General features: G+C 33.6%; 2 protein-coding genes across 2 annotated transcripts; one reads left to right on the top strand and one right to left on the bottom strand.

Moving 5' to 3' along the window:
• Positions 1 to 4,187: 4,187 nt before the first annotated feature.
• LOC145596560 (agamous-like MADS-box protein AGL65) lies at positions 4,188 to 10,337 on the top strand. The gene is made up of 12 exons (XM_081652742.1): positions 4,188 to 4,658; positions 4,961 to 5,221; positions 5,743 to 5,802; positions 5,889 to 5,907; positions 5,999 to 6,063; positions 6,147 to 6,162; positions 6,244 to 6,305; positions 6,933 to 7,029; positions 7,583 to 7,630; positions 7,732 to 7,859; positions 8,074 to 8,455; positions 9,720 to 10,337. The coding sequence occupies exons 2-12, from the start codon at positions 5,037 to 5,039 to the stop codon at positions 9,729 to 9,731; spliced, it is 1,074 nt and encodes a 357-aa protein (XP_081508868.1). The 5' UTR covers positions 4,188 to 4,658; positions 4,961 to 5,036; the 3' UTR covers positions 9,732 to 10,337.
• A 209-nt stretch (positions 10,338 to 10,546) lies between these two features.
• LOC145596562 (chlorophyll a-b binding protein 4, chloroplastic-like) lies at positions 10,547 to 12,408 on the bottom strand. The gene is made up of 3 exons (XM_081652743.1): positions 12,074 to 12,408; positions 11,099 to 11,514; positions 10,547 to 10,835 (listed from the first exon to the last, which is right to left on the bottom strand). Exons 1-3 carry the CDS (start codon positions 12,286 to 12,288, stop codon positions 10,699 to 10,701), a joined length of 768 nt encoding a protein of 255 aa, XP_081508869.1. The 5' UTR covers positions 12,289 to 12,408; the 3' UTR covers positions 10,547 to 10,698.
• Positions 12,409 to 13,500: the final 1,092 nt, after the last annotated feature.

Genomic DNA, 13,500 nt, shown 5'->3' with positions numbered 1-13,500 from the left:
TGACGTTAAAGTGTTAGACCCAGGTTTCCATATTATGAATGCGTATCATAATTAAAATAGCAAATTAAAAATTGATATTGTATCTTAATGGAACATTAATATTTTTTGCTTAGTAAATCATAAGTTGTATTAAAATTGCTTTCACTTTAATTTTTTTACAACCCATAGTTTTTTTTTTTTTTTTTTTTTTTTTTTTTTTTTTTTTTTTGATGATGTTACAATAACACTAAAAGTTCTTATCATTTCAAATAAAGATGAAAACTTTTCAACCAAAATTTCGTCAACTCTCAATATTATTAATCATCCAAAAGTTTCAGATTAGGAAGAATAACCTCATATATTTCTTGAGAATTCTCTTCTCTTTTTTCGAAATTGTCAGAGAATTCTTTTCTAACCAAGCACAAAAAGGATTTACAGCTTCACTTTGACAAAAGAGAAAGTAATGATTTAATAATGTAAAATTAGTGTTAATAATATATTTAAAGTAATCCTATATATAAAGTGAAAGGGGGTTTTGGGTGATAAATTTCACTATCCCAAAATACCCTTTAATATGTTTTAGACTTTTAGTAGATGAAGCTCGTGCGATGCACGGTTTGTTTGAATTTTTTAAATAATTTTTTAATATAATATTTATGTGCTAAAATTTGTTATATATTTAGATAAAATTAAGATAATATTTTATATTTAATTAATGTAAACTGAAAAATCTCATTCGCCAATTTTGCTTATGTGTCATTTAAATTAGTTATTCAAAATAAATTTATAATCTCGTATTTAATTAGCTAGCATTAAAATTTATTATCCTACATGGCGCGTTGAAAAAATTAAATCCTATGTGGCTCTCTAAAATCTCGGGAAAAAACTCCCCTTTATATATATATATATATATTAGATTTTATTTTTTTTAAAAAAAAAGCTACAATTCTTTAAAAAAAAAAAAAAAAAAAAAAAAAAAAAAAAAAAAAAAAAAAAAAAAACTAGCCTGATATATTTACACTCGAATTTTCGTGTTGGGTGATAAATTTTACTTTCCCAACATACCCTTTTCATATTTTATTTTCTTTTTTCCAAAAAAATTACCAACTTTATAAAAAAATTTTAAAAAATATTACCATTTTTGTAGTGAATTTTTAAACCCAATAATATTTCAAGAACAAAAACGGAGAATCGAACCATATAGATTTTTTTTTTGAAATAAAATTGATTCATAAATAAGTCATACGGCATCTACAAAGAGATTTAGATCTATGAATTCCCCTTATTATAAATTCTCCAAACATCAACTTTTTACAATTTTCAGTTATACACAACCGGAGTTATTCATGGTCAAAGATGTTCATTGAAGACCGCACAATTGCAAAGTGAGTCGAACTTTTAGTAACGGAGGAAGTAATTTAAATAAATAGTGTCAATAATCCAACTAAAAGTATATAAAATGTACAAAGAAATTATTAAGGGGAGTCTCCAAAAAGTATTATGGGGAGGAGGCGTCGAGTAACACTAGGCGGATAGCGCCTATATTTTTTGTTTGCAAATAGGAGGGTAAATTAGTCATTTGACATTTAGAATGGTACTTAACAGTGGTATTTTTTGTATACTATTATGCAAGTATATTGTACTATTAGATATGTTTTTTTTGAAGCCAAGTAAGGATACTTATATTAAATCGATTTCCGCCAAAGTAATAAGGCTTTGGGGAAAAGAATCCGTACAAACAACTTCCGAATTAGGATCTGTAGCCCATCTAGCAACTAGGTGAGCCAAGGAATTACCACTACGTCTAACATGCTTACATTGGAAAAAACTAATTAAAAGCGATACTCATGGAAGAAATATCTTCATAGAACAGGAATATAGGTGCACGACCTCTCTGTTTTGACTGAATAGCTCGAACCACTCTCAAGAACAACCTCATCAAATCCCAATCTTCGACCCAGCTCCAAGCCATATCTGGTAGCCCCAGCTTCTGTCATCAGAGGTGTCCAGCTGACTGCCTCGTGTTTCACACTGCTGCCACTATAATACTCTGTATTTTCATACGTATTTTCCTAATTAATTAATTAGGAATTATTTTATAAAAAGGGTATTTTAGTAAACTTATTATTTGGAGCCAAAATAATATTTGAATTTTGGCGCCAAAAGCGTTTTGAAATATAATTATTATTTTGGATAACATTTATTATTAACCGGAACCCTAGCGATGGTGGGGGAGGTCAATTGAAGTTTTTCAAGGTTGGGGGGATGGTATTAGGGGGAATTTTGTGGGGTAAAGGAGGGAGTTGGTGGTCTAGGGGGGAACGCGATGTTGACGCCAATGAAAGGGGATCTAAGCGCGACCGACACCGGGGAAGGGGGTTGGGCCTGGGCATTATGGAGCCATGGATGGGGGCAGAAAGGTGGCTGGCTAGGCGTGGGGGGATGGGGTGGTGGCTGGCTGGGGTGGGTGGTTTATTTATTTTAAATTATTTAATTATTAATTTTTTTAAAAAAACTAACCCTAGTCATACATTTTAAATAACATTTATCATCAATGTTACACTTAGTTTATATTAATAACTATGTCAAAATACCGTGCAATGCACGATTGTTAAATATTTTTGACAATAATATTTCAAAATACGGAGTATAAAGTATATCAAAGATATTCAGAAATATTTCATTTGGGTATATATGAAATATGATTATCAAACTGGAAAGGAAATATCATAAGGTACTATAAATAAGTTACTAAAAGATTTTGGAAAAAAAAAAGAAGCGAAAAAGGTGGGAAAATGTTTTACAAGGTAATAACAAGTGTCATGGATTGATCAGAAATATTTCATTTGGGTATATATGAAATATGATTATCAAATTGGAAATAAACATCTTTAAATAAGTTACTTAAAGATGTTGGAAAAAAAAAAGAAATAAAAAAGTAAGCAATTGGTCTTGTATGGACCCGGTCTACAATAAATTATTGTAGACCCAAAATTTGACACTTTCAAATAACATAATCACATTTTGGATGATATAATCATTTTTTTAGATGATTTAATTATCTTTTTGTGAGTCATATTTTGAATTATATAATCTCATATTAAACCATTTAATGAGATTATATAATTATCTTTGGGATGATAAAATTTAAAAATCATCTTTTTTGAATGATGTAACTTATTTGATACTTTTTATAATGATAAATTCATTTTTTGAGTGATACATTTACATAACAATTTCAGGATGATATATATAATCACATTTGTAGTAATATAATCACATTTCGTATGATATAATCACATTCATATGGTATACTAGAAGGTTGAGTCTACAATAAGTTATTGTAGACCGGATCTATTCTAGTCTTTATAAAAAGCAAAAGAGAGAAGCAAAAAAGGTGGGAAAATGTTCTACAAGGTAAAGGTTAATAGATAGATTCATAAGTACCGGAGATATTAAGTATTTTTGCATTATTTAATTACTTTATAAGAGAGATAATTAATTCACCATCTAAGCTAATTATCAAGTATGTTATTAATATGTAAAAAGTTTTATATAAGTGCAAACTATAAGGTTCAATTTTATAAAAAAATTACTTAAAAAAAACTTAATTTTAGTTTGACAATGTCAATTACAAATACAATTTTAAAAAGCCTTTTAAAAAATTTATCAATTACACGTCTATAACAGTTGTAACTCGGGGCAACATCCGAGATCCGAGCTACTCCCTAATCTATACTTAGTATTTAAAAAAGCAAACCAAAAGAGACATATGTCATCATTCTATTACACTTCCCTAACTTCTTCTCCAACCCAACGTGCCACATGTCATTTTACCTTTTTTATTTTAATTATACAATTTTTCTAAACTCTTTCATCAAACACTTCATCTTCATCTCCCCTCTTTAATTCAACATTTTTATTTTGTATCTTTGATTTTAGTCCCTCCATCTTCTTTCAATTAAGTCTCATTTCAAATTAAAGTCCCAAATTTTTTATTTCTTTAATTATGTTTTCAGTTACATATTACATTCATAATTATTTACTGGTATTTTCTCACTCATTTCTCAATATAATTTTCTATGAACAAGCCGTGCATTGCACGGACCAGAAGACTAGTTAAGGTTAAATCAGATGCGACCAAACATCTAATTTATACGACTTGAGATTAAACCAAATCTAAACCGAACGCCGAACTTTCACCCCGTACACAAATCACACAATACAGTAGCGAGTGTTTTTCCCGGGAAAATCGGGAAATTGGAACAAGAAATGGGTGCCTACAAATGAACCAAAAAAAATTCATAAATGAAAAGCTAAAAGCTAGTTCCTCTGCAATTGCAAACAAACAACACAATTTCATGGTTGATAACATTGTTTCTCTCTCTTCCTCTCCCTGTGAATCTCCAATCTCCCTATTTCACTCGCAAACCCAACGCATAGAACTTTCTAACACCGCCCTATTCTCCAGCCGTAATCACAGCTCTACCTGTCAACCCCCTTTTCCCAACTTCCCTCTTTCTCTCTCTTCACTCATAATTTTCTTCCATATTCATCATCATCATCATCATCATCATCTTGATTCTTCTATCTATCTATACCATTTTTGGGTTTCTAATTTTTCATTCTTTTCCCCTTTTTCTGGGTTTTTCTCTTTTTTTGGATATCTATCTTGCATGGTATGTCCTATTTTTCCTTCTTTCTTTTTTTAACTTATGCAATTTTTGTCTTTCTTTGTTTTTTGCATCTGGGTTTTCAATTTTTCATCATTTTAATCGTTTTAGACATTATAATATTGATATTGATACATACCCTTTGTTGTTTACAATCCAAATTTAAATTATTAATCTATGCAATGTAGACGGGGTTTGATCTCAGGTCTTGGATACCACCCCGGGATTAAGTCTCGGGTTATTTGCTATATTGTGGTGCATTATGTTGATGAATAATGTGCTAATTTTGACAAGTTTGTGTTGTTAAGGATGCATAAGAAAAAGAAGTTGCAAAGGTGATTGGCGGTTGTTTGGCCGGAGAGCATTTGCTAATAATCTTGAAGAATGGGAAGGGTTAAACTAAAGATTAAAAGATTGGAAAGCAGTAGCAACCGTCAAGTAACCTATTCGAAAAGGCGTACCGGAATCATTAAGAAAGCTAGGGAGTTGGCTATCTTATGTGACATTGACATAGTTTTGCTCATGTTCTCTCCCACAGGGAAGCCAACATTGTTCCTTGGAGAGCGTAGGTATAATTTATTTATATTATCTTTTGTTAAGAATTATTGATTTGCTTGTTTTTTCTTTTTTGTGAATGTTACATCAATGAATGATGTATGTGTAGGACTTGAAACCGTATAATGTTATGATTTCGAAGAGGGGGGAAAGAGAGATTGTATTTAATCATGTTTCCTTTGGAAGAACAAATGTCTGAAAATTTGATTAGTGACATGATTAGGAAGTATTATAATGAAACTAGAAACAATTGTTGGTTGAATGGTTGGTTAGATATAAGAATTTGGGAAGCTATTAACTATGTATGTTAGGAGGGTTGCTCTTAAATCGCTATGAAGCCACTTTGACTTGTGAAGGGTATAAAAGTGCTTACTTGATTGAACTTTGTAATGTCGGCATTACTTCTGCTGATAACTAGTTGTGTAGAGAGTGGCAATCATCTAGTCGAGCCTTTTAATATATAAAACATTATCGAAGTGTATTCTATCATCATGTTTTTGAAAATTTGAAGTTTTGTACCTGTATGCATTTGCAGCAATCTTGAACAAGTCATCACCAAGTTTGCTCAATTAACTCCACAAGAAAGGGCAAAAAGGTTTGAATTTACTTTTGCATGATTAACACCAGTTTTGAGATTTTGATTTGAAAATTGTCTGACTGTTTGTGTTTTTGCTGCAACAGGAAATTGGAGAGTCTTGAAGTAAGAATTCCCTGTCTTCAAGTTACAATGGCTAGCTGTCTTTTATACTGAATTTTTGTATTCTGATTATTTCTCTTTCTTTTATACATAGGCACTAAAGAAAACTTTTAAGAAGTGTGACCATGATGTAAATATAGAAGACTTTGTTGCTTCAAGGTATGCAATTATAAGTTTTTTTTTTGTATCTTCATTAAAAGGACAAACTTTGAAAGGATCTGATGTTATATTTTGCTTTGCAGTAGTCAAACGGCTGAGGTATGATTGGTTGCTCGTTCACTTGAATGATTTACATGAGACTTCCCTCTTTCTTTGTGCTTAATTTGCTGATTTGAATAGGAACTGGCTAATCAAGTGGGGCTATTGCAAGCACAGATTACAGAAGCACATAAGCGATTGAGGTGCACCTTTGACTTTTAACTATACAAGTATTGCTATTTGCTAAGCATTTTCCGGCAGGAACATTCACATATTCATGTAGGCTATGCTCCAATCTGTTGTAGTGTACATGAAAGTATGTAAATATAGCTCCCTCAATATGATACAAAGTATTTGCTATAATTTATGTTTATGCATAGCCTCTGTGTCTTAACTACTTGTGCCATTGATCTAATATGATGATTGCTATTTGTAATGTGTCTTTTACATGTTTCTAGTTTTGAGAGGTATTTAGTAATCTTGTTTAGAATCTATTGTTATCTAGAAAACTTGGTAGTTTCTTTAATATCACGAAAATGGTGAATGCTACATCTTTCCTTTCTTCCAATTAACTGCCAAATGAAGCTGTGTTGAACTTGCAGTGAAATTCTTATATGTTATCCTTTTAATGTGCTGCATTGTTTGGCCTACTATAATGGAAGGGGAAATGACACAGGGGAGTCTGTAAACCTCAATTAGTCAATTGTACCTTGTTTGGATGCACACCAGGATGATAGTATCATGCTGTCTTTCTATTAATAAAGGCATTGCGTGTTGAGCATAATTTCAGTCCATAATTTTTTTTCTTCCATGGTACTTTTATTGGACAGTTGTTGGAGTAATCCTGATAAGATTGACAATGTGGAGCATCTACGGCAGATGGAAAACTCCTTGAAGGAATCACTTAACCAAATCCGCTTACACAAGGTACATTTTTGTTGCACCAGCAATATTTATTTATTTATTTTCTATTCACTTTACCTCATCATTGCTTAATTCTACTACTGCTTCTATATTAGAGCCAAGTTTACATTTCTTTAGGGCACAGAGATTAAGGAGGGAGAAGTAGGGTGGGTTGGTGGGTGGGTGTGGTTGGTGGTTCCAACTTAAGAGATACTCAGATACATTAGAGAGAACAAAGTGGCAAAATGTAGTATGTCAAATTGTCAATATAGCTCATCCCTATAAATGATAGACGTTAACATAGCTTTGGGATGGAAGGAGCAATATCATTACCTTGACTTTTTCAAAAAATTTGGTGGAGGCTGGGGTGAAGTTATGGGTGAAGGTTCCTAATGTCAGTAATAGTATATATGTACATTGTGCTAGAAAATTGTTGCAGAGCATCCTTACTATAGATTTTAGAAGGGAGAATTCATTTGTTGGTTAACTTTTAATCTTGTCAATAAGTCATAACTAATCCTATAATCTAACTGCCAAACTTCATTTATAACTAATGCATGCAATTTTCACCTAACAGGAGAATATTGGAAAACACCAATTTATGTCTCTAGATTGCAGTAACCAGGTAAAGTACCTACACATCCATTGAGATGGAAATCATTCTTTTACTGGCTGGCATACTTTCATTGTATTTGGAAGATCATACAATTACTTTTTATATTCCAGTTTCAGAATGGGATGCATATTCCTCTGATGATGGGTAGTATTCAAGAATGTCAGCCGTTATCATGGCTTTCGAGTAATGACAATCAACATCTACTGCTGTCTGAAGACCCAAACTTTTTATCTCATAGGTGAGTCCTATTCCTTTACTACCTTGAAATTTCTCCTGCCAAACTGTATAAAATAGTCCTGCAGTACTTTGCAGGATTTTGTAAATAACTTGCCATTATGTATTGTGTTGTAAAATCAATATCATGATTAATTCTTTCAACAGCAGCAGTATCTTTCTTCTGCTTTTTCGTCAATATACTTATGTCTGTTCTATATTATCAATGTTCTCTTCAGAGATATGAAGTGCACCAGTGATGCTTCTCTATCTGGATACTCTGGATACTACGGCGATGCCAAATTAGAAATGGAAAATGCCAGACAATGTGAGAACGCGAGACAAGATTGCAGTAGCTTAAATGAGCTGACTGCAAATGCGTGCATGGGAGTTCAAATTGGTGAGCAATATCCATACTCCCCATATGGAAATATTAATCTGCCCGAGGAGAAGAAAGTGATGCCAGATAATGGGATCAATTTTCAAGGCAATCCAATGGATTACCAAATTCCTGGTCATTTTGATATGCCTAGGTCTGTATATGATACAAGGCCTCAACCATGGGCTCCTGCTGCTTTGCAATGTCCCATTCCTATGTTCAATGAAAATTCATACCCACAGGTTAGTTCTCTATAGCATCTGTTATTGTGTTGGTTGATTCCATGTCCGATATCTTGATTTTTGCCATTCTTTTCTAGGTTCCGTGTTAAAAGAGTTTCATTAATGCTTTTAATGGTGTATGATAATGCCGTCTTAAGAATATTCTTGGAGCTCAAATGCTGTCATATGGCTCTCTGGTTTGTCTTCAAAATTTTTCTTTCTTTATCCTTCTTCCTACAGACAAGTTACAGCTATTTAAACAAGTTTATAAATGTCACTTTGCCAAGCCACAAGAATCTGAAATTCTGCCTAGCCAATCCATGCTGTGAAAATCGTGTTATTTGGTTATTCACCAAAGACCACAGGGATTAAACTGCCACCTGTCAACCATATGACTTGCATTCCCTTTTTGGTTTTAGGCCTGTCTTGGCTTACACTTACTCCTTATATCTTGCACAACTTCCTCTAGTTGCCGATTACCACTTGACAAGTTCAATGGTAAACAAAATTTTTAACCTATGACAAAGAGTACAGCAGATAGATGTCATGTATTCTTGGGCAAATAATCTTTCAAGGACTGGATGACTACCCAAGCTTCAATTGGAATCGAAGTCAAAATACAGCGTAACAATTATAGAGGAAATAGATGGGAGGGAAGGGAATGAGGGAATGAGTAAAGGAAGGGAGGGGAGGGCAAGGCAAGGGAATGTGTACGCTTGCATTTTCCTTCCAAATCCTTTCAACTTTTCGAAGGATATGGTTTATTTAAAGGGGAGTAAAACTGATTCTTCTCTCTTTCCCCTCTCCTTTCCTTCTCTTTAAACTAGGGGAAATGGATACCTCTACTTCTCTATCATCCAAATTCTTTAATCTTACATAGTTCACCTGAATTAGGCTAATTTAATTACTGTCAAGTTTGTTGGTTTCCTGTGAAAGATGCTATCTCGGGAGTTTATTTTGATCCTTTCATAAGCGGAGGAAAATTTTTCTGGCATGAGCCTTTTGTATATTAGGAAGTTTTAGTTTTACACTTTGATGATTACTACCTTTCTGTTATATATTGGTTAACAGCTCCATGATTGCTTGAAAACATCTTAATGTGAGAATACAATGTCACAGCAAAGATTTTTTTTTTTTTTTTAAAAGAAAGGCCAGCAAAATCAGGATGCTGACACGCTTTTCTAAACTAGTACTTGTATGTGTAAAAAATTTCTCTGTTGTGCATGTATGTGTTTAGTGTCTACATGATGCTCTTCAACTAAGGATTGTTTTAATCTTGCTGCAGCCAAATTTGTGACTGAGGTATTGGCTAATCCACGATAGCCACCAAGAGGATAGGACGCATGTTAGCAGAAGCTTAAATCCGCGATGAATGTCAATTATAAAAGCTCAACTAATCAAATCTTATGTTCTGGATGATACATTTGAGGATGTCTGATTTGGTGGGTTGTCTGATTTACCATAACACTTGATGTATAGTATATTAATGTATAGAAAGTATAGGTGGATACATGTAGCACATTCTTGAAAAAAAAAATACAAAGTATGTCAACTGTGAATAGGGTCTTTTTACTCCCTTTTATCTCATTTTTTGGTTTTTACTCCCATTTTGGGGCAATTTTGCTGAGGTTTCTAGTGACGATCCTGTAAATTAGAGTTCTGCACTCTGCGGAGTTTACTGTAACGTTAAATATGATACGAATCACATAATACATTATAACTTTTTTTTGCTTATAAAGATATTGAGATTGGTCTTCTCTAAACAACTACTAGACTTGTAACCTTAACAACAAATTGATGTAACTTGTAATCACATCTACAATGATGGCAAACGGGTCAGTTTGGGTACATTCAATTTCATTCACATTTGAGTGGTGAATTATTGAAATGTTTGGATTAGGTCGAATTAAGACTAATTGTCAAAGAGTTTGGCATGGTAAATTCGATCTTTGTGTTCATTTTAATTTTCAGATAGTTCGGGTTTGAATTAAGTGTTACTGGTTATGCTCAAAGCGAGATGCTTATTCAGAAGTGAAAGTAGCTCAGAAGTCTGAGAATATCAATGCTGCTCATAAGAGTAGTAAAGATATCAATTTATGAATCTAAGATAGGTAAAAACAGAAGTGCCAACTTTAGTTGTCCTGTACATTGAAAACCCTTCAATAATTACCAGAGAAGCTCAATATCATATAGTCCACAAAAGATTTGATTGTTACAAAAGAACTATGATAACATGGTCTTTCCTTCTACTAGTCGAGTTGGACTTAGTTACCATACAATGTCTGGATAATGGTGTTGTGCCATGGGTCTGATAGATGCTGCAGAAGGTTGTCAAAAGGCCCCTTTCCGGTCACGTTGTGCTGCACAATGAATCCTAAGAATGCCAACATAGCCAATCTCCCTGCCAAAAATGAAACATACAGAGATCAGCTCGGTTTTGACAAAAAAAAATCATCAGATTACCTCAAATCCTAGTCCTACTCGCTAAGCAACTGCATACTTAGCTAAAACAGCCAATTATAATTCCCGCTATTAGTAAGATTTCTGAAGGTATAGCTGTACATAGTGATCTTGGCCTAGTCTAGGTTCCACAAATCGACTTACTGAAAACAGAACGAAAAACAGATGCATATTGCAAGCATTGGAAGAGGAAAAAGGCGATACCATTAGCAAGCTCCTTCTCCTTGGCCTCAAGAGTAGGTGCAAAGTTAAGAGGGTTGAATATGCCACCAGGGTAACCACATTCATTAGGAGGCAAGCTGTATTGCTTGAAAATCGGGTCTTGGTTAACACATCCAGGGTTCTTGATGTCCTGCCATCTCCTAATCTCCACATAGTGGAACAAGATGAACTCTATCACAAACAAGGTTGATGATGAGGCGAAGTACTCTGACTTCCCTGCATCATACCATTTAGGTACGTTGATGATACCGATACTTGTGAACACCTCTGGTAGCAGCATACCGGCCACTCCAAGCATAGCCCACCGGCCATTCACTAGCTCGGCTTGCACGAACCACCTCAAGTTCTCTGGGTCCTCAGCTAGTCCCAAGGGATCAAATCCATTGTCTCCTGGAAGACTGAATTATATTGTACACAAAAGTGTCAACTTCTCTTTACAAAAATTTGTACCAAAAATTTGTCTATCTATTTCACCAAATATCATTTACTTATCTACATCTGAGATGATTGGCTAATTAACTAAGGGTCTAAGGCCACAATCTTAGGCAACTTGTTCTTAATAATTTTTCAGCTAGATTCTTTAAATTTTATTATTACTCAATTAAGTCAACAACACTAATGATTTTAATGTACCAAAGTACATTGGCCTCTAATATTAAGGATATGATGATTAAATGATTTTGCCTAAATATTCATTGTAACATTTGATATTTGTTTCTATCTACTCTTCGTCACTAATTTTAACAAGAACATAATAGAAAATCAATCATTAATCAGACAACTTTTTCTAGACATTTCATGTTCTGTATTATCATGTAACTATTATTTTAATTTTAGTAAAGGGGTTACATATTTAATAAAAAAAATTGCTTTTACTACGTATGAAATACTCTTATCACTTAATAATTCCGTAGTTAATTTAGAAGACTTGATCAACTATAGTAAAAAGAGTTTTACCTGCCAGTAAGATAGTCAGGAGAAGCCAAACCAGGCAACCACTCTCCTTTCTTAGCCTCAACCTTGAGAGAACTAGTAGTTGTAGTAGAGGGCAACCTAGCATTGCTAACACCACATTCCTTGTTAAGCCTCCCTGGGACACCAGTCAAAAACCTCGATTTCGACGCGCACGGGCGGAAACCGGCAATTGAAGCCTGTGTAGTCACGGCTGCCATCCTCAATTGATCAATCAAATTTTAATTCAAGCAAACTAGCTTGTTAGCTAGGCAGGAAAAAAAATGTGTAACAAAATGTTGATAACTTTTTTTTATGTTACACTATTTTCATTTCTAATGCATGTCTTGTGGCTCTTGTTTATTGGGAATGATATGTTATTTTGGTGAGTTGGATTTTTTTTGGTGGGGTAATCCAACGGCTAAGATTGGAGTTTGAGTCTTTTAGATTTGGAGATTAGCCAATGAGAAATGATTTTTGCTATCCTTATCTAATGTTATATCCATAAATCTATTGCTTTGTTTCTGCTGGTTTTTAAAGATTATATGGGTCCCATTTTGATGCCACGTAGGAAGATTTTTCATGACTTGAATCTTAGTTACCCATTTAGCAATTGACAGCTGGTAGGCTGTAATTTCTTTCATACCATCCATATTTGTAGACACCCATTTGTGTCTCCCCAAAACCAAACCCAGTGATGAATGCCTTTCACGTCGAACCATTATCGAATTAGGTGAAAGTGGTTGAAAGTCAAGTGTTGCGGTTTAGTTTTATTAAAATTCTCTTCTCTCTGTTTTGAAAATAACTCTATTCATTTGAAAATAGCCAAACCAGTTTAGTTTGGTCCATAATTAAGGTCCAATAAAAGTGTAGTTGGATGGGGCTCGAAAAGACCTTTCCAACGATATATTATAAGCTCAATTCCGATAAATATTGAGGAAGTTATGGCCAATATACTAAACTGGGCCCGGTTAATTATTTAAATACGGCCCAATGATCTAGAGGAGGGCCCAATGTTAATTATTATTCCTAAAATTATTAGGATTAATTATAATTTTCTGGAAGTTTCTAGAAGATTCTTTTTAATTCTAATATTATTAGATTTAATAATTAATTATTTTAAAATAGATTTTTATTTGGAGTAAAATATTATTTTATTATCTTAAAAATACGTATTTTATCTTCTGTACGGATTCCGTAGATCAAGTTGATTAAAGATCGGATTCCGCGTGAAGAAAACGCGCTAATACAGGTTGTCGCCACGCGACAGACCTTGTCGCCTCGCGACAGACATTGTCGCGTCGCGACAGAGTCGATTCCTGGCGACAGCGTGTAGTTTTATTCCTTATCAGATTCTATGTTTTTCCGGACTATTTTCATTATAAAAAGGGTCCGAATCCCTGTTTTCAGAATCATCAATTACCATCAATTCT

The sequence above is a fragment of the Chenopodium album genome, chromosome 20 (genome assembly GCF_948465745.1).
Source record: "Chenopodium album chromosome 20, dcCheAlbu1.1, whole genome shotgun sequence".
NCBI classification, from domain to species: domain Eukaryota; kingdom Viridiplantae; phylum Streptophyta; class Magnoliopsida; order Caryophyllales; family Amaranthaceae; genus Chenopodium; species Chenopodium album.
This window is presented reverse-complemented; position numbering and strand designations above follow the sequence as displayed.

Excerpts from the sequence above, each read along its gene's own strand:
- LOC145596560 (XM_081652742.1), top strand. The coding sequence starts at position 5,037 with ATGGGAAGGGTTAAACTAAAGATTAAAAGATTGGAAAGCAGTAGCAAC. Across the intron at positions 7,030-7,582 it reads ACCAAATCCGCTTACACAAG|GAGAATATTGGAAAACACCA; the intron begins GTACATTTTTGT and ends TTCACCTAACAG. Across the intron at positions 7,631-7,731 it reads CTCTAGATTGCAGTAACCAG|TTTCAGAATGGGATGCATAT; the intron begins GTAAAGTACCTA and ends TTTATATTCCAG.
- LOC145596562 (XM_081652743.1), bottom strand. The coding sequence starts at position 12,288 with ATGGCAGCCGTGACTACACAGGCTTCAATTGCCGGTTTCCGCCCGTGC. Across the intron at positions 11,515-12,073 it reads CCTGACTATCTTACTGGCAG|TCTTCCAGGAGACAATGGAT; the intron begins GTAAAACTCTTT and ends AATATAATTCAG. Across the intron at positions 10,836-11,098 it reads GGAGAAGGAGCTTGCTAATG|GGAGATTGGCTATGTTGGCA; the intron begins GTATCGCCTTTT and ends CATTTTTGGCAG.